Source organism: Lampetra planeri, chromosome 16 (genome assembly GCF_965212315.1).
Source record: "Lampetra planeri chromosome 16, kcLamPlan1.2.h2, whole genome shotgun sequence".
In the NCBI taxonomy this organism is placed as follows: Eukaryota; Metazoa; Chordata; class Hyperoartia; order Petromyzontiformes; family Petromyzontidae; genus Lampetra; species Lampetra planeri.
Genome location: NC_136122.1, coordinates 11,764,873 through 11,784,075, shown reverse-complemented (window position 1 = coordinate 11,784,075; position 19,203 = coordinate 11,764,873). Strand labels below are relative to the sequence as shown.

Genomic DNA, 19,203 nt, shown 5'->3' with positions numbered 1-19,203 from the left:
AAGATGTTTTTTTATTTAACATGCAGATTTCAACTCTTGTGACGTCAGATATTCTTCCTCTCATTGTGTTCCCGTTTTTGTACCTGAGGTGGCAATAGCCCTCGTGTCGCTACGGAAGCTATCTCTGTTGTGTATTGGCTCAAGCGTGCCTGGCTGCTGATGAGACACTGAATATCGAAGCCGGTACATAGTTTTGCTTGTGTGAAACCATTTGCTGCCGAAATTATGTATTCCCTTCTTAGAAGACCGTGTAGCTCGTCGAATGTAAAAAAAAACACTTGAATTATTGTTTTGCCATGAGGATAAACAGATATGTGACGGAGGCGTAATTGTCCGCCCATCGGGTATTTGTTCGTGTGTTGGGTTGTGTGTTTGTGCGAACACAGACCCCCTCGATGGATGAATGGATTCGTGATCCCTCTGCGAGGCCAACAACGCAACGTGACCCCTGGGCTGGAGCACACGGGGTGACACAACCCCCGGGCTTAGCGTGAAATCCCCGTGGCGCGCAGCTTCACATGGAGAGTTGGCAACGCACCCGTGGCCAAACGCACCCGTGGCCAAGCCCGATTAAATAAAACACAGAGGCAGACACAAAAGACAAAGATCCCCCGTGTAGCCTTAACAAGCTGTTGGGGCAAGTGCTGTCAGTGAGCACCTATGAAGGCCGGCACTGTGGCACACGAGGGGGTGGGTGGCCAACACTACGCCCAGCCGCCTTTGTCTCTCTAGTGGTGATGTGTACACATCGCACCGAGGGGAGGCCCAGGACCGGTTCAGATAATCGTCAATGGTGTTGGCCGTGAGCGGGAATCGAACTTGAGTGGCCGGTTTCGTAGCGCGGCGCGCTAACTCCCGCATGAATCGTGTACATACAAAGACAAATACCTTCCGTGTAGCTTACACAGGTTGTCGGGGCAAGTGTTATTAGCGAGCACCTATTAAGGCCGGCACAGCACTTGGGTAGTGGCCAGACCCATGCACGGCCACGTGTCTCCTCAGTTTCTGATGTTTTACCCACCGTATGTATACCAACACACGCAAGAACATACCATCACACACATCATATACTTTCCCCGAAAATGTATAGTCCAATGTTTGAGAGAGAAAACACACGTATCATATGTAAAATTGTTCCATACCAAACATGTTCAATCATATGAAGTAATAGAGCGATTCATTTCCTCACAACATGCTCACTTATTCAATTACGTGAGTTACAAATTACTTATTAATTTAAACATAGTGCAATTAATTGGGCTGAAGCACCGACCCACTCAGTTGGTAAGTTTACGCAATTACCTCCCTCGCAATGCCATTTTTTAATTCCATTACGCAATCTACTCTGCCGTCATTTCCACTTTGGCAACCGTTAAAGATGTATTGCTCTCATAATGGAACCTTCACTAAGCAGTGATCTATGGCCCATCGGAATTTTTCAGGAATTTGAAACATAATTTACCTCAGCATATTGGGCCATCTCTTAAATAAAAATTGCACGCATCACTTTGCCATCATTATTTTTCTTCCTCTGTAACTTGTGATTTAGTATCCAAAAATAGATTTACCTTCAGCAGTTTGTTTCGAAATCAACTTGAAATATATTTTCCAGAAAATCTAAAATTAAATGATAGAATTTGATAAAGAGATACACTGATTATTAAAAATTCTGGATATATTTTCTAGGAACGACCATTGCCTCTAATGGTGCCTATTATATATTATTTACTTTAAGGCCACAGTGCTATTGACGAATGTTTAGAGTTTCCCATGATTTGTATTTGTGTACCACTGCCAAGGCAATATCACCAATAAATTTGTTTTCAAATTCTGTTTGTTGGTGGGAACTTGTCACCAAAATGGCGGCAAGTGATCACAAAGATGGCCGACAGTGAGATCCAAGATGGCGGCAAGTGATCACCAAGATGGCCGATGGCTAGATCAAAGATGGCGGCAAGTGATCACCAGGATGACCGACAGTGAGATCCAAGATTGCGACAGATGATCACCAAGATTTCCGACGGTGAGATCCAAGATGGCGGCAAGTGATCACCAAGATGGCCGATGGTTAGATTAAAGATGGCGACAAGTGATCACCAAGATGGCTGACGGTGAGATCCAAGATGGCGGGCACTTTGTGAAAATAAATCTAATTCATGGGCAGCAACAGCAGGGGTCTATAGATTCACCTCCTGGTGATCCGATTCTTTGTTTCAATTAAGGAACTTAATTCAATAAAATATTATTTTTGTTTTGTTTTCCATGTAATTTGTATTGTCTATTTTTGTTAATCTCGTTTGTAGAATATTTTAAAACATTACGTAGAAAAGTAAAATTCACTTTGTAATCCATAATACAGGTTTTTTTGGGTTAGATCGCGTAAATATATAAATGTCGTTAAATCCGCCACCACCCGACACAGCCAATTATTAAAGTTTGTCACATAAAAAGAAACCTAGTCCAGCACACCGGTGTGCTAGAGTCAAGCCACAACATTTACAATCTGAGTACGACCTTTCGCCAGTAATTACAACTAGCGTCATCAGGCGACAGCCAGATTTGTGGAGAAGTCGACCAGTTTCGTTCCTTTAATAGCGGCGTAATAACCCAAAACACCTGTATTATTGATGATATTTGTCGCGAAAACCTACGTGTTAAACTTCACTTTGCACTATTAACGTGAGCATACCATTTGCATTTAATGTGCATGACATGTAAATCACACTTATAAATCGATACTCGATTAAAACCGATGCAATGTTCCACGAGAGGTAAACAGCACAGAGCTCGCTGTAGCCAACTTCATCGCTGGCTCCATTCCACTGCATGCGATTGTAAACTTCAAGAGTAAAAATAAAAGTGAAATGACAGAGGTGGCCCGGTGGTTAAGGGCTCAAAGATGCTGTGTTGGTACTGATGAGCTCTTGGGTTCGAATACGGATTCAGCCGCTAGTGATGGAACCGGGTTCTCAAGTGCCTTGATTTGATACTCAGCCTGATCACCAAAGGAATGCACGGAGTGCCATCATGTTGACATTTCTTATCTTGTATAGATTTAGAGAGCGCCTTCGTCCAAGGCGCTTTACAATCGTTATAAAATTGTAACTAAGATGACAGCGGTTAAAAAAGAGTGTAGGTTTGTTATTTCAAGTGGTGGTGTCGTTATGGTGACAGGACAGGTGGCAGTGGTTAAGATGGGGTTGGGGTAGTGATAGGTGTTGGGGTAATGATAATAGGGGTAGTGATAGGGTTACTGATAGGGGTAGGGGAAGTGACAGGGGTAGTGATCGTAGCTGGCGGGGTTGGTGCAAGGGAGAGTAGCAGGAACAGGATAGTCAATGCAGAAGAGATGGGGGTTGTTTTCAGCGAGGCATGGAAGCAAATGATTGAGGACGATTGCTCTGCGTGTTGCAGTGGGAGATGGTTCCTGTGAAGGGGAGCAAGAAGGGAGGAGAGACGTGACTCGGCGCAGGGTGGCAAGCAAGTTAGAGAGAGGGTCGGTCGATATTGGGAGCTTAGAGGACGGCATGGGACAGTATAGTTAAGAAATTAGAGAAGCAAAATAATATGGGGCAAGACACAGAGCTAGGGTTGTGTTTTTCGGCACGGGTTTTCATTTGAATCCGAGCGAGCCAGCTCTGCCGAGAGTGAGCTTGCGAGACGACAGCGGGGAGGGAGTGATGGGGGTGAGAACGAGCGGCATGGCTAACGAGCGTGCTCACGGTACAACCATTCCTCGCACCGGAGCTGATGTCAATCACGCTACGCCGCTGGGATGAACCTTACCTTCCTCCTACTGAGAACCCTTTCCCTACCCTCGCCTCCCACCTTTCCTTCATCCCTCTCAATTGGACTGACCATCGCTAGATTTTTAGTTTGTTTAAGGAGGTCACACTGTTGGGCTTGTCAACTTGTCCTGGTTTTTCGCAGGATCGCGCCTCCTGTAAGCGATCATTTTTTTCTGGGGAAATCTCTGAAATCTGCCCGGGACATTTTGGCAAATCAATACAAGTCCCGTTTTTTTGTCAGTTACGCGTGGGTTATCCTTTCTCATTCTCGTGGCACGTGACATTTTCTGTTGTTATTGCTGTTGCCGTATCCCAGAGGTGGCAACCCTATTGGGGGGGGGGGGGGGGGGTCCCACACGGACTCTTACGGCAGCTTCCATTGCTTGCCGGTCAACGACTCGCGCTTGACCGACAGCGCGATCAGCTGCTGCGCCGCGTAGTAAGTCGCGTGCGTGACCAAGGCCGCGTGGGGCACCGCGAAGCGAAACCGGTTCGTGGCCAGCGTCAGATCCGACGCCACGAAAAGCGCCGCGCCCAAAGCGCCGCTCAGCTCGCAGGCCCCCCAGCCGGGCCCCCCGAAAAGCCGAGCCAATGCCCGCCACGCCATGGTGAAGATGAGCAAGCTGTACGCCAAGATGGCCGGCGCGAGCACGGCGTCGTCGCTCACGCCCGGGTAGAGGAAGGCGAAGGCGGCGAGGGCGCAGGAGAGCAGCACGAGGCCCAGGACGAGGTGGTCGCCGCGCAGACCGAACGCTTTGATGTAGCAGCAGTGGGCCAGGCCGAACGCCACCACTCCGTGCAGGAAGTAGGTGTCCTTGTAGAAGAGGCACACGTCACCTGCGGGAGCGCAAGGCAAAGTGCGGCGAACGTGGACACAGCGATTAGATTTTCTCCCACGTGCTCGTCCGATTGTGACGTCGTAGAACCGAGAAAGGGCATCAAGAGCTGTGCAGCGCAACGGTCGAAACACGGCGGAGTGGATGCAACGGTTCATTTTCTTCACGATCATGATGATCATCATCAGCCATGGTCTATCCACTGCTGGACGGAGGCCTCCCCAAGCCGCCACCATCTCTCAAGGACTCGCGATACGACAATCCGCCTGGCACCTGCACACGAGCCGGATGTCATCGCTCCATCTCGGCGGTGCTTGCCGCCTCCTTCGCCTGCCACTCAACCACTGCCAACGGCCCCTTCCTGCGACGGGTCCAGCCCAAGCGCGCAAAACAGGCAAAACGTCTCTCTAATTCGCGTGTCTTCGCTTATCCCAAGTGTCCCTGCTCCTCTATCTCAGCGTAATTTAAATCTGGACCCCTCTCCATTTCTCCATGCACACTTTTCATATTTCCCATATGAACCCCCACGCATGAATTCGATGTTTCTTATCCGTTAGTCAGGGCCGGCAAATCCACTCCGCTGCGCCGACATCTGTCATGCAGAGATTGTGCCGACCTCGCCCTCTACCGGTGCGTGGCGCCTGCTGCAGCCAACACGCAGAATGCTGTTTCCTAGGTTGCAATTTACGCAGGAGGATTAAAATGCCACACTGGAGGTGAGCTCACGGGCTCGTTGTGGCCACGTATCGAGAGCCGAGCCAGTACCAGTAGTAGCAGCTAGAATGTCAGTCCGCGCGACCCGCCACGCTCCGTGTTTTCGAGCATACCAATGTACTCCCAATTCAAACTCTGTACAAATCAACTCGTCCCACGCTGCACGCGCCCGATGATTGTTCCGCGTGATACAGGCAGCGTTAATTGCTTATTTCCGTCACGTGGGACGTGATAAACAATCATCGGGTGATTCTAGATTTGAAGCTTTCGTGACTGCAAGGATTCATACTCTTAGGTTTTTTCGGTAAAGTCAAGTAGGTGAAAAATATAATTAAAATTAATAAAAGTAATAATAGAAATAAAATAAAATAATAAATCACGACGTTTCGGGCGCAACACAAGCGTCCGTCATCAGGTGGGACAACCACAGCAAGGAAACAAATGCTGAAGTGTTTCCTTGCTGTGGTTGTCCCACCTGATGACGGACACTTGTGTTGCGCCCGAAACGTCGTGATTTATTATTAAATTTAATTTCTATTGTTACTTTTATTAATTTGTATTTTATTTTTTACCCACGTGACTTTTCCGAAAAAACCTAAGAGTATAATCATCGGGTGCTAGCGGCGCGGAAGGTTTTAATTTGTATTTGAATTGGGAGTAAAATTGGTAAACGCAAAAAGAGGGAGGGTGGTGGTTCGCGCCGCCTGGCGCTTTGAACGCTTCGCCTAAGATCCGGGGTGCTAACAGCGTATCTGTCATGATTTTGAATGCATATTGGCCAGATCCGGAGCCGCATGCGGCTCTTCAATGCATGCTTCGTGTCGTTATTCGCATGCATTGCGGCTCTTCAAATATTGAATTTGTTTGACTCAATTCGAAAAAATGGCTCTTCGAGTTATTTTTGTTGCCGACACCTGGGCTGTTCGATATGAGCTCAGTGCAGGTCGCCCTTGCAAAATAAGTAAATGTGTCTCGATAGGTTTGTATCATCTGATTTCAATGATTTTTTTAAATTAACAATGCCAGAATTACCAAGCGACCGGACAGGACAAGTCTCATTTTGAATGGTGACTTGTGTCAGCAAAATCACAAAAGCAAAACAAAACTTAAAAAAAGATCAAGTATATTAATGCAGCAGGGGGGGGGGGGGGATCAACACAGAAGAGGGCCCTATAACGGTCTTGGGTTTTTTGTTGGGGGACCCACGATATTAAATAATGGGGGGCCCACGATACTAAATAATGGGGGGCACACAAGGCATTCTGCACGGGGCTTCCATCGTCAACCACGGGACACTGCCGGTGGCTCGGAGATGTGAACTACCTCGCCTGGTGCACAGGAGGCCCTGGGATCAACCCCGACGCCTCCTCCCCGTGGTCACGTGACATTTTCTCCGGATCCTCCAGGTTTTCCCTCCACATTGAGAATCAACATCTCACGGTTAGAGTCTTTGCCTCGCGATAAGCTACTTCGTTGAGCCATCATTTGTAACGAGGTCACTTTTGAAAATGACCTTAATAGCTCAGTGGGCCTTACCTGGTCAAATAGCAAATTAGTTTTTGTTTAAACAGACTCCATAAAACATGTTTTTGGGTGAGATCGCGTAAATATAAATGTGTCATTAAACCCGCCACCAGCCGGCGCAACCAATTAGTACGGTGTGTCACGTAAATAGAACATGCCAAATCCGAGTAATCAGATTGTAAATGTTGTGGATATGCTGTCCAACACAGCGGTGTGCTGGACTAGGAACGAATTGACAATGTTCTGTTTACGTGACAAACCTTACTAATTGGCGGGTTTAACGACGCATTTATATTTACGTGATCTAAGGGGCCGTCCATAAATGACGTCACGCGATTTTGTACGATTTTTAACCCCCCACCCCTCGTCATACGGCGTCACAAAAGTCAGATCCCCCCCTCAAATATGACGTCACAAAGCTCTGCCCACCCCCCCCCCCCCAAATAAAACATGCTTCGAATTGCTTTAAACTATTGTCATTGCAGTACGTATTTAATGTGGCGCTGCACTCTGATGTTGTCGGAGAAAACATTTATTAAAAAGTCTATTTAATTAAGTAGAACGTGTTGTCTATATTTATTTAAAGTTGCGCATTTTGATGTGACGTCACATTTCTCACCCCCCCCCCTCGTCACACATCGTCACAAATGTCTGACCCACCCCCCCCCCCTAGGTGCGTGACGTCATTTATGGACGGCCCCTAACCCAAAAAAAAACCTTTAAATAGCCTGGCTTGCCTATTTGAGGTTGAAGAGAGAGAGAGCAGACGGCCACTCTGTGGTGCCGCGGTCAGGCCAGAGGAGGGAGCTGTGGGCGCAGTTTGACGGCACCAGACTTAACAGTTTGTCTCTACATTTGTTTAATCGCCACGGTTGGGTGGTCCAGCGCACGAAAATAACACGATGTATAACTGCGTTCGGCCATTTGTCAATCCACTGCTCGGTGTTAGCCTCCCCACGCCGTGTGTGTCGTGAGGGTTGTTTGACCATACTTCCCCCATGCGAATATTTAGACACCACTGAGTCGACCTATGGGAGGCCTAGGACTGATATGAGCTCTGGCCGATATACTAACTGAGACATCTCGTGTCTCTCCACACGCACGCGTCTCTGTGTTGCCGTACGTGTATGTATGTATGTCAGCGCTTTAACAGCACTTGCCCCAAATAGCCTGTGTAGGCTTCGGGGGATATGTTTTTGTATCCGTGTGTAAGTGTGTGTGGTCTGGATAAGCAGATGTAGTCGGTGATGAAGATTTACAACCAACTCCTGCCACTGATTCTGTGTCGAGAAAATAATGTATGTGGCCCAAGTCCCCACGGATTCTGCGGACTTAAATGATTAGCATCCCATTGTCCTTAGTGAGCGACTGACGCTGTGGGTGGTCGCTGGGTCGGGGTCAGGGTTAGGGTTCAGGTTCCTCTTCGTTCCAAAAGAAAAATAACTCACATCATGTACGTATGTATGTTGAACTTCTTTCGCGCCGTACGTAGTCAACCGTGCTCATCGGAGGAAGGGCCGTACATATTGGCCGAGTGACCAATTTACAAGGTATATCCAGGGCTTAATTGCTCACTAACTTGTCGGCTGGAGGAGGTGACTAGTAGCCACAGCCAGAGCGAGGGGCATACTGGATGTGGTGTGTCGGGAGCAGAAATATTTTCTGGGTCACTTGCCAGGACAGACGAACCTAAAATTAAGCCCCTGGGTATGACCCGAAATTACTTAAAGACAACGGCCATTAACACCGAAGCAGCATCAATTCTTACTGGAACAAACATATCTTATGAGAAATGAGAAAATTAATAATAATTGGAAAGCAGTAAGAGCCAGTGTATGTATGTAGAACTTCTTTCGCATCGTACATAGCCAACCGTGCTAGTCGGAGGTGTGGGCGGAAGGCCAACAAACTAAACACAAAAAGCTAATTAAAGCAATGTTTTTTTTATAATACAGTAATCACATTCTGCTTAAATGGACGCCTTGTTTTGCCTCGCTCCCTGTGCGAATGCAGCAAATGGTGATCTGCAAAGAAGTCAGCCTAACTCAAGAGGCGTTTTTTTTGATCTGGGTAAAATGAATGTCGAAATCGAATCACCATCCATTACATCTCCCTTTCTGGTTTCATCTTAACCAACTCACCCCAAGTTAGCGGCAGTAATGTGAGAGGAGAAGGGAGTGGGGGAGGAGATAATAAAAAAATGGCAAAAAGCCCTCCGAGTGGATATTTGGAGGGGAGTGGAAATCTGTCGAGATTTCCATGCGCTCACAAATGGACGTGTGATACATCACATTTAAGCCTGCCCGAGTTGGTTTGGGGATATATTTCAAGACGATATTCGTTATCACCGCCCTTATTAACGCATTACATTCTACATTCGAGATGTCGGACTTTTCCGTCGTGCAATGGCCAGGACACGATGTACAGTACTTGTAATCCAGAGGTCGCAGATTCGAGTCGATTTCCCGGCACAGCAGATTCTACAATGCGGGGAAGTTTTATAAATCCACCCCTCTATTGCTGGCTGTAAACATGGTGAGATTTGTCACGCCCAAAGATCGCGCGGTGCTTGATAGTTTAAGCCGAATAAAACTCTACACATTCGTCAATAGCACTGACATTAAGAGAAAGCATATACAGTATAACCAGCGATGTTGAGGTCAACGAGCCTTCTTTCTAGCACATGAACATACGTCGAAGAGATATACTTAATAAGGGCCGGAGACTAGCTTAACACCATGGGGCCTGATGAGAATCCTATTTTTAAAAATAATTGATGACAAGTTTTTAATTGGCTATAATAGTAGTAGCTATTGCCTACCGTGTACAAGTTAAATTTAGATTACAATCTAATCTGGATTGTATTCTAACTTTAACTTTTATATTCTAACTTTGACTGTAAATGAGTTTTTAACAATTATTAAATATTGCTTGCAGAGTGCATTGTGGGAACGTTTGTTGTTGTGGGTGCAATCCTGGGCCCAATTAACCACCATTTTACTAAAATGAAATGAATGAAATTGCCTGCCATGCATTTCCGAGGCAGATATACAACGTCGAGTATAACTATGAAAGTAAAATAAATAAAATAATACTCCAACCTGGTTTAAGGTTTGTCTCAGACTGAATAATTAAGTTTTGTTTTCAGTGAAGGTGAGGCATTAATTCAGTCCTGCCTGAATGGTATTCAGGTTGAATAATTATAGACGGTGTTCTGTCCTTTTTCTGGCTTAATTTCCACCAGAGATCAAGGCAAGGGCATGCACCGACATGTCTCTAAAATTAGCTGACAGAAGATGTTCGGTATTTTTTAAAGCTGAAATCACGAGGCCCATTAGTTGGACTTGACAGCGGTTTGCTACCACCCTAAATGTCTACTTCTACTCCCCCCCCTGCAAAGAAAAAAACATTGAATTCACTTCCTTTCCCACAACCATCCCACCACCACCATCTTCCACACCCACTAACAACACCACCACCAGCATCCTGACCACCCGCTCCTCGACACCCACCACATACCACCGCCACTGCGACCACCAGAACTTTGCACACCCACCACACGTGGGGCTTTATTGTAGCAGCCAAGTAATATAAACTAAAACGCGTGTTCATTCTAAATGTGGCGAAAAATCCAACCGAAACACCACGGAGAAAAAGAGAGAAAACACGCGGATTCTAGATATACAGCGGGCATCGTCAGGGTCCGGGATCGAAACCCACGACCTCCTGCATAGCAGGCGAGGGAGATAACATCTCGCCAAATTAAATGGCGTCGATACACGTGTCAGGAAAGAGGGGGTACCCATGCGAGAAACTCACGTGTGCGGGGGGGTGGGGGCAGCGGGCAACACTCCATCCCACACAGATGGAACAGGTGGAGATTAGTCCACATTTTGCTGTACCACCTTCTCCTGGCACGCCAGGCTTCGGGACTTTGAAGCCCACTGGAAAGGGGTTTAACAACATTTGCTCCATGCAGTCTCAGAGGAGCTGTTGCAGTTTCTCAATTGTCTATTATTACTAAATATTTTGCTTGTTGCTGCTGCTTCTGATTATGATAGTTATGATATAAACATGAGTGCTCCTCCGGTCGCAATCATAACATGAGCTGGTTGTTTGCGTTTCTAACATCCCGGAGTGACTCATACAGTACACGAGAATAAGAGAGGGCCTCATCAAGAAGGCTGTTTAAAACGTGAGTATTCTGGTAAACATAAAAGGCAAGGATGCGAGATATGTCCAGTTTAAATGATTAAACATCCGAATTGAAGGATGACTAATTCAGTAGGCTTGATGGTGCACGCTTGTGATCCATCCACATAGGGACCTGGACACAGGGACACGGGGACACTAGACAGTATTATTGGCCTATCAAGACGAGCGCGACTGCCTCTCTCCTGGCTAAACGGTGGCAGCCCTCGGGTTGAACCTCCTTAGTATCTGAATAGGAGACTCCCCGGGAAAATTAAGAGAGTTTTAGGCTTGGACTGATTGATGCACGTGGGAATGCGGTGCAGAAATAGATTCTTGAATCAATCTGTTCAGACATTTGAAAGTGTTTTTGCCATCGCATGCGTGCCGGGTATGTATGGGAACTCTTCTTTGTCACGCACGAAGCCGGTCAGTCCCTTTCAAGATGCCCCCAAGATGAACTGGATGAGGCAGTGATGACACCGACTGATAAGCCAGCGCAACACGTGACAAAGACGGTAGAAAGCAGGCACAAGAGTGGAGAGAAGCAGAGTGTTTATCTATCCTGGAGGAATTCGATGAGCCCTGAAGCTATTTTTCACAGATGTCCCAGTAGGGGTGGGTCGGAAAGTGAGATCTGATAGCTGAGGCATCCGTGGCACCAGTGTTCAAGTTGTCAATTTCCAGCAGAGGGATGACTAAAAAGGTTTTTACTCACCCACACTGATCATCGTGGTGAAGTATGGTGAAGATTATCCCGATGGCCAACAAGTATGTGAGGTGAACTTCGTCCAATGATCGATTGACAAGTGACTGAAAATAACGATACAGTAACTGCTACAGGTGAAAGCGCAATGAATGTAATCACATCGGCGGCTGAATGCCTGACAAAGTTATTGTAATTCTATTCAGAATTGATATGGCCTGATTAGCAAGAGTACAAAAAAAGAAGAGCTGAACACATAACCGGTGATCTTGCCCGAATTTATTATATGAATTTAGAAGTCCAGTACTGTAATGATGATAATGCATTTCACCTTCAGAAAGCTCGCTAAGTCTCAAGACCCTTTGACAGGAGGGTTCTGCCACATTGGGATGTTTGGCCAATCCCAATTACGAGAATGTGTCTTCTTGTGGGAGAACCCCTCCCCCCCCGCCCCGCCAACGTATAACAGCGGGTAACACTTTAGCTCCGCACAGATAGATTCAAGAATCCACCCGGCCACCTCGCAGTCAGCCCCAACACTACAGCGCCTGCTATTCTACAGCAGTCCTACCATTCAAGTACTCAACTAAACTTTCTATTTTTTATTTTACCAGGTAAGGCCCACTGAGCTATATAAAACTATTTTTTACAAACGACATGCCCACCACAAAAGTGGCTAAGCACCGGGGGGCCCTGAAGAAAATACATGCAGCCACGGGGAGAAATACACCACAAACCCCAAATATACACGCTTTGGGGTTGGGATCGAACCCATGAACTCCTCTATACCGGGCGAGGGTAGTTAACATCTCGCCACCGCGGCGCCCTAAAGTATTGTACTAACCAGGCTCGACCCTGGTTTTATAATCACCCCCCCACCTACCCGTGGATTCCAAGTGAAAGAGCACTCCTCAGGAGGTAAAAATAACATAACAATTAAAATCTCCGGAATTTGTTCCCATCAAATCTGACCCTGAGTCGTATCCCCCTGACTGCTTCGGCTAAAAGACAGATGATGGTTTGTTCAATAAAGGGCAGTACTATTATTATTATGACATTGCCTGCATTCCTGATGTGTGGGCGCGACGCTTGGTATACAGGCGGTCATGGGTTCAATCCAGACCATGCCTGCTGTATATGTGGAGTTTGCATGTCTCTCTCCGCGTGGTCGCGTGGATTTTTCTCTGAGTCCTCTGGTTTTTCCCTCCACATTGAGAATCAACGTCATGCGTTTTTTGGCTGCGACGTTGAGCTATCATTTGTGGCCAGGTCGTTTCTGAAAAAGAGCTATGTAGCTCAGTGGGCCTTACCTGGTAAAGTAAAAATAGTTTAGTTTAGACTTAGCAGAACCACATCATTGCGTTAGCCCCCTGTTGTGTTATCATATACGTACATGTTTTAAAATGAATGACCATTCAATGTACTCCCCTTTGATGAGGATGGACTTATTGAATTGTCACCGTTGAATTTCAACGAGTATACGTTTTTTTCCCCCAAAAGTACGTGAGCAAGCACGGTGTTTTCGCAAGCCGATGGAATTCGTTTGTAAAACATAGGTCTGGGCAAATGGGTTCTATATAGAACGTGTGGGCAGATTTATAAGCGAGTAGGCAGGCTGGCATATAGGTGAATAAGTAGGCAGATATTTGGGTAGGCCAATGGGTATACACATATGTGTGTAGAAGAGTAGGCATGTAGAAAGGTTGACGGGCAGGTAGACATACAGGCAGTTTTATAGGTATCAGATAGATAGGTCAGTAGGTATATTAAAAGCTATGTATGTGGGTCAGTAGGTAGATGAATATGCAGGCTGGCAGACAGGTATGCAGATAGACAGGTGGGTATGACAGGCGGCTGGGTATTTCAAAGTTAAAAGCGAAAGTTACAAATTTATCACGCACGCAATTTCCTTAGATCACTTAGAGGCTCGGGAAACCCACAGACGAGCGGGAAGCGAGCCAGAACCGGCACCAACAATTGCTCAAGGTGGGTGGGGCAGGTGTGTGGGTAGGTCAGTAGGTAGATGGACGGGGGGGTGGGGGCGTGTGGGCGTCTCGCTGACCCACGACGGAGGCGGCGAGTCCGAGGGCGACGCAGCGTCCCCCCGCGGGGCCCCCGCGTTGCCGGGCGAAGGGGATGAGCGCCAGCACGGGGAGACACTTGAGCAGGCAGCGCCACGCCACCAGGGGATCGTCCGGGAAGCCCCAGCCGAAGCGGACGACCAGGGACACGACGCAGGCGATCAGCCACTGACGGAACACAAACACACAAACACACAAAGACAAAGATCCCCCGTGTAGCCTTAAAGGACCGTTGGGGCAAATGCCGTGAGCGAGCACCTATGAAGGCTGGCACGGCACACAAGGTGGGGGGGGGTCGCCAGCACCACGCCCGGTCGCGTTTGTCTCCCGAGTGGCGGTGTTAACACACCGCACCAGGTAGGAATTTGAGGCTGGGTCGACCTAGCGGAGGTCCAGGACCAGTTCAGATAATCGTCACTGGTGTTGCCCATGAGCGGGAATCGAACTCAGGTGGCTGGATTTGTAGCGCAGCGGGCTAACCGCTACACTACCGCTCCCCACACATACACGCACGCACGCGTGCACACACACACATATACACACACACGCGCGTGCACACACACACACATATACACACACACACCAAGCGGTGCGCGTGCACGTGAGGAAAAGCAGCGCTTCCACGAGATTTTCGAGCCGTTGCCCACGTGGTGTCAAGAATTGTTGAATGTTTGTATTTGTTGTTTGCCACTGTTCGCTCTGCGTTGCTTGGAAGATTGTTGGGGAACTCCTCGCGCGACTGACGGGAGCTCTTCATCAGTCACTGCACGTGCGTTGATAATATTTCACAACATACGTAGCCAACCGTGCTAATCGGAGGTGTGGGGGAAGGACAACAAACTAATCACTAAAAGCAGTTTTAAGAAATTAGTTTTCAATCTAGATTTAAACGTGCATAGCTCCAGTGGCTTCCTCATGTCGGAAGGAAGATCGTTCCAGACGGCCGCAGAAGCATGCATCCGAAAGCGCGCGATGCGATTACAATCTTCGTCCTTCACTTTATGAAGAAGCTCGACACGCAGTACCAACCGGAACACATGGGATGTTTCATTTCTTAGTCACGTCAAGTCAATTATCTTTTTCTGTAATTTTGGCACGGTTCTGCCACTAAAAGCACCATCACTTCAATACACAACATAACAGTAGAAAATTCTAAGCAATGAGAATATAATATTGTTTACAAACCATCTACAGTTTTTTTTAAATATCAAAACATAAAAGCGAGTTGTGGCTGTGAGTTAGTTGTTGTCAATACATTTGTGTATACTTATTTCTTTTAGTGACTTGCCTACCTTTCCTATAATTTGCACTCTGGACATCTGTGAAAAGAGCTTCATAGCTCATCGGATTTTTTAACATTGTGACTCATCGCGGTCAATCTCCCCCCTCCCTGGGCCCCCCACCCGCCATCTGCACCCCCACAACCATCAATAGTTCCTGAATAAGGCTGTTGTCGTCCCTATCTCTGAGGTCACCATGAAAATACATTTCAGTAAATGTGACCAACTGACCAGCAGCAGTGACCCCAGGGATGAACAACTGTGGACCGGTTTCATTCTCATTAGGACTCATCAGCACAGAATAATCACCAGTGCTCACTGCTGCAAAGTCTAAACTAAACTTTTTTTTTACCAGGGAAGGCCCACTGAGCTATATAGCTTTTTTTCAGAAGCGACCTGGCCATAAATGATAGCTCAACGAAGTGGTTTAGCACGTGGCCATTCATAGCAGCCACAGGCACTAAACGCGTGGAGGGAGGAACAGGAGGACCCGAAGAAAAATCCACGCGCTCACGGGGAGAGAGACATGCAAACTCAAAATATTCAGGCGCCAGGATTGGGATTGACCCCACAACCTGCATACCAGGCGAGGTAGTTAACATCTGGCCACCATGGCGCCTCTGGAAGACAAGCATCGGAGCATCACATCTACTGTGCAATGTTGTGATGCAGTTCAATGCAGAACAATAGTGCGCTGGTGAGGTCGGCCAAAAGAGACGTCGGTCAACGTGGGGGAAAGCTCAATGGAGGGACAAATAAATTGTACCCCACTTTGAGAAAGCATCGCTGTGACAACACACATGGAAAAATACAACAAAGGTGGAGTTGCCAAATTGTTAGATTTTGGAGGACAGAAGTGAACGCTACTAGTGAACGAGATACGAGTAATAGCCAGAGGTGTGGACTCGAGTCATGTGACTTGGACTCGAGTCAGACTCGAGTCATGAATTTGATGACTTGCGACTCGACTTGGACTTGCATAACAATGACTTTGTCCCACCTATGAGATGTGGACTCGAGTCATGTGACTTGGACTCGAGTCAGACTCGAGTCATGAATTTGATGACTTGCGACTCGACTTGGACTTGCATAACAATGACTTTGTCCCACCTCTGGTAATAGCCATACCCCTAAATCGCCAACCATGCACTAAAAATACTCTGGACTCTCACCACACTACCCAACCAAACACGAACCCGACCTTTAAACGTATCAGTCCAACAGACCCCGGTACTAAACTCTAACCCTAATCCTAACCACTGCCCAACACTAGCCCTACCCGTAATCATAACTAAGCCTAACAAAACTAGCCAACAGCACACCAGTACGTACTAGCCTCTGCCCTAACGACAGAGGCTAGTGAATTTCCCTACCTTCTGACTCTCTGTAGGCCTTATCCGTGTGGCATGTCACCCAGCCCAACTTTCATTGTTTGCTTATCCTCGGCTTGGGTTTTTTTTTTACCAGGGCCTACAATTTGAAGTGATGTTTTGTGGAGCTCTTATTGAGAGAAAAAAGCCACGTGGGAAAAGAGGGAAAACACGAGAGTTGGAAAGTTGTGTTGAAACAGTCGGGACTTGACCAACTGTTTGCTATTGCCACTGGGTCAACAAAGCAGGGTTTTTTTTATCACCATGTGTTACCCAAGGTCAATTTAACATCCCCTTTGCGGACGAAATACGTCCTTCTCATATGTCTCTGTAAGTAACAAATATATTGCTAGTGGGTGGGTGTTTTTTTTACACGTTTTTTATTTCCTTCCCAGCAGCAGTGGTTCGATAACAAACACACTCTGGACCGATTTCCAAATTCAGTGCCTCATGAGAATCGTCAGGCCGGGTTGTTATAAAGCACTGCTGGTGAATGTGAACTAGCGTGTCATAGGGCAAGGTCCCTCAATCTCTCTCTTATTAATGGGTCGTTACTAAACTAAATGGGAAACTTTCAAATACGTAACGCAATATAATCCGCAGTAGCGTTGCAGAGCATGATGACGGTATTATGTTGCGTGCAGTATACAATTGAAAGTCCACACGAGGCGGTCTTTGGCTTAAGGGATTGATTGAAAATGCCAAAGATCACCCGTGTAGCCTTAACAGACTTGAGGGGCAAGTGCTGTTTAGCGAATACCTATGAAAGCCGACACGGCACACGAAGGGGTGGGTGGCCAGCACCTCCCCAATGGCGATGTTTACACTGCACCAGGTACTCATTTGAGGCTGAGTCGACCCAGGAGGCCACTGACGTGAACCTGGGCCGGGAATCTAACTCGGGTCGCTTGGTCAGCAGCGCAGTGCGGTAACCACTGCATCAATCATCTCACGGCACACACCCACACACCCCTGGCGATCCACACAGACTATCGGGCAACTGCATGCGACATGCACATTTCACCCATAATGCAGGTTTTCTGGGTTTGATCGCGTAAATATAAATGTGTCGTTAAACCCGCCACCACCCGACACAGCAAATTCGTAAGGTTTCTCACGTAAACAGAACGTGCCAATTCGTTACTAGTACAGCACACTGGTGTGTTGGAGAGCAAATCCACAACATTTACAATCTGGGTACGACGTTTTGCCAATTATTACAATCTGGCTGTGGCCTGATGATGCTGATTGTAATTACTGGCAAAACGTCGTACCCAGATTGTAAATGTTGTGTCACGTCCGACGTTTCACTCGACGTGACACGGGGTGGGTTGGGGAGGTTCACACGGGAATTTGATATTTTCGCGAGAACTCCAGGAGCTGTTTGGGAAGCTTCTTTAATTCTCGAACTCGGCTCCTGGAGAAGTCACCAGCACGTGGAGCGAAACGGTCAGGCCTCATTAGAGAGCATGGCTCGGTTAAACCCGAACACACATCGCTAGTGCTCGCTCTACAGGCACAGAGGAGAAAACTGTGGCACATTAGGAATTGATCACTCTTTTAATTATATCCTTGTGCAGCAAGGGAGTAAAGTGTGGTTCTGTGAAGGTCCTGATGTGCTGTGCAGTGCATCAATGCATGTGTGTACAGCAGCATGTGATGACTGAGTTGGGCCTGAAGGTGGCTGGCAGGGTTAATGAATAACCGCACGTGTAAACCAGCCACGTGGTTAATGGCGTCTCGGAAGAATTGCTGCGTGTAACACGCGCTGTTGCATTTTACAGAGTGACGGTGCGGTTCTTCACAAGATTGATATTAACTACAATAAATAAATGTGCTTGCCCTCGATTTGGAGCACCTGCCCACGTCCTTCATTTCGAGTGTGCAACAAAACACTACACTGTGGTACAGGGCAATATTATAAACACACCTAAACCATTTTTTTTATTTTACCAGGTAAGGCCCACTGAGCTATGTAGCTCTTTTGTCAGAAGCAACGTGGCCATCACAAATAATAGCCCAACGAAGCGGCTTGTCACGTGGAAATGGATAGCAGCCAAATACTCTAAACGCACGTTGACTCTAAATGTGGAGAGAGAGAGAGAGATCACGCAAACTACAAATATAAAGCAGGCATCAGGGTCGGGATCGAACTCACGACCTCATGTATACTAGGCAAGGTAGTTAACATCTCGCCACCGTGACCCCTCCATTAATTAATGCAGCGTTGTATAAACTGTGGCACTCATACAGTACAAGCAATGGGAGGAAAGAATGTAAGAGAGAGAGAGCGCTTTTTGCTGACGGTTGATGGAGGGACGCATTCCACCCCTGATTACGAACACGTGTCTCCGAGACATCCGGAGGGGTCACGACTTTCACAAACACAACACCCACCAGCATTTGGTTGAAGCGAGCCTTACTTTACCGATGAGACACACTTAAATGTTGCAACTGGTCCAGAGTATGTTTTGCTTGCGTTGAACCAATAATGCTGGCCGAAAAACTTCTACTCCCCAGAAGGCCGTGATGGCCGATGGGATGTGAAAATAAAAAATGCTCTTCTTTTTTTGCGTGGAGAGGAGGGATATTGTTTGCGTATTTTTTGTTTCTCACAAACCAGTGGCTCGCTGAACCTCTGGCGATAATGTGTACATGTACAGCGCTTGTATTCATCCACTACTGGATGAGGGCCTCCCCATGCCGTGCGGAT

The 19,203-nt window shown here is 47.2% G+C and overlaps 1 protein-coding gene across 1 annotated transcript in view; it reads right to left on the bottom strand.

Annotated features, from left to right (window-relative positions):
- Positions 1 to 3,219: 3,219 nt before the first annotated feature.
- LOC144723057 (lysoplasmalogenase TMEM86B-like) overlaps positions 3,220 to 19,203 on the bottom strand; it is a 33,313-nt gene continuing 17,329 nt past the window's right edge. The window contains exons 2-3 of the mRNA XM_078601599.1: positions 13,822 to 14,008; positions 3,220 to 4,625 (exon numbers count right to left, since the gene is read on the bottom strand). Coding sequence (XP_078457725.1) covers positions 4,153 to 4,625; positions 13,822 to 14,008 — 660 coding nt within the window. The 3' untranslated portion in view covers positions 3,220 to 4,152. The remainder of the gene's footprint in view (positions 4,626 to 13,821; positions 14,009 to 19,203) is intronic.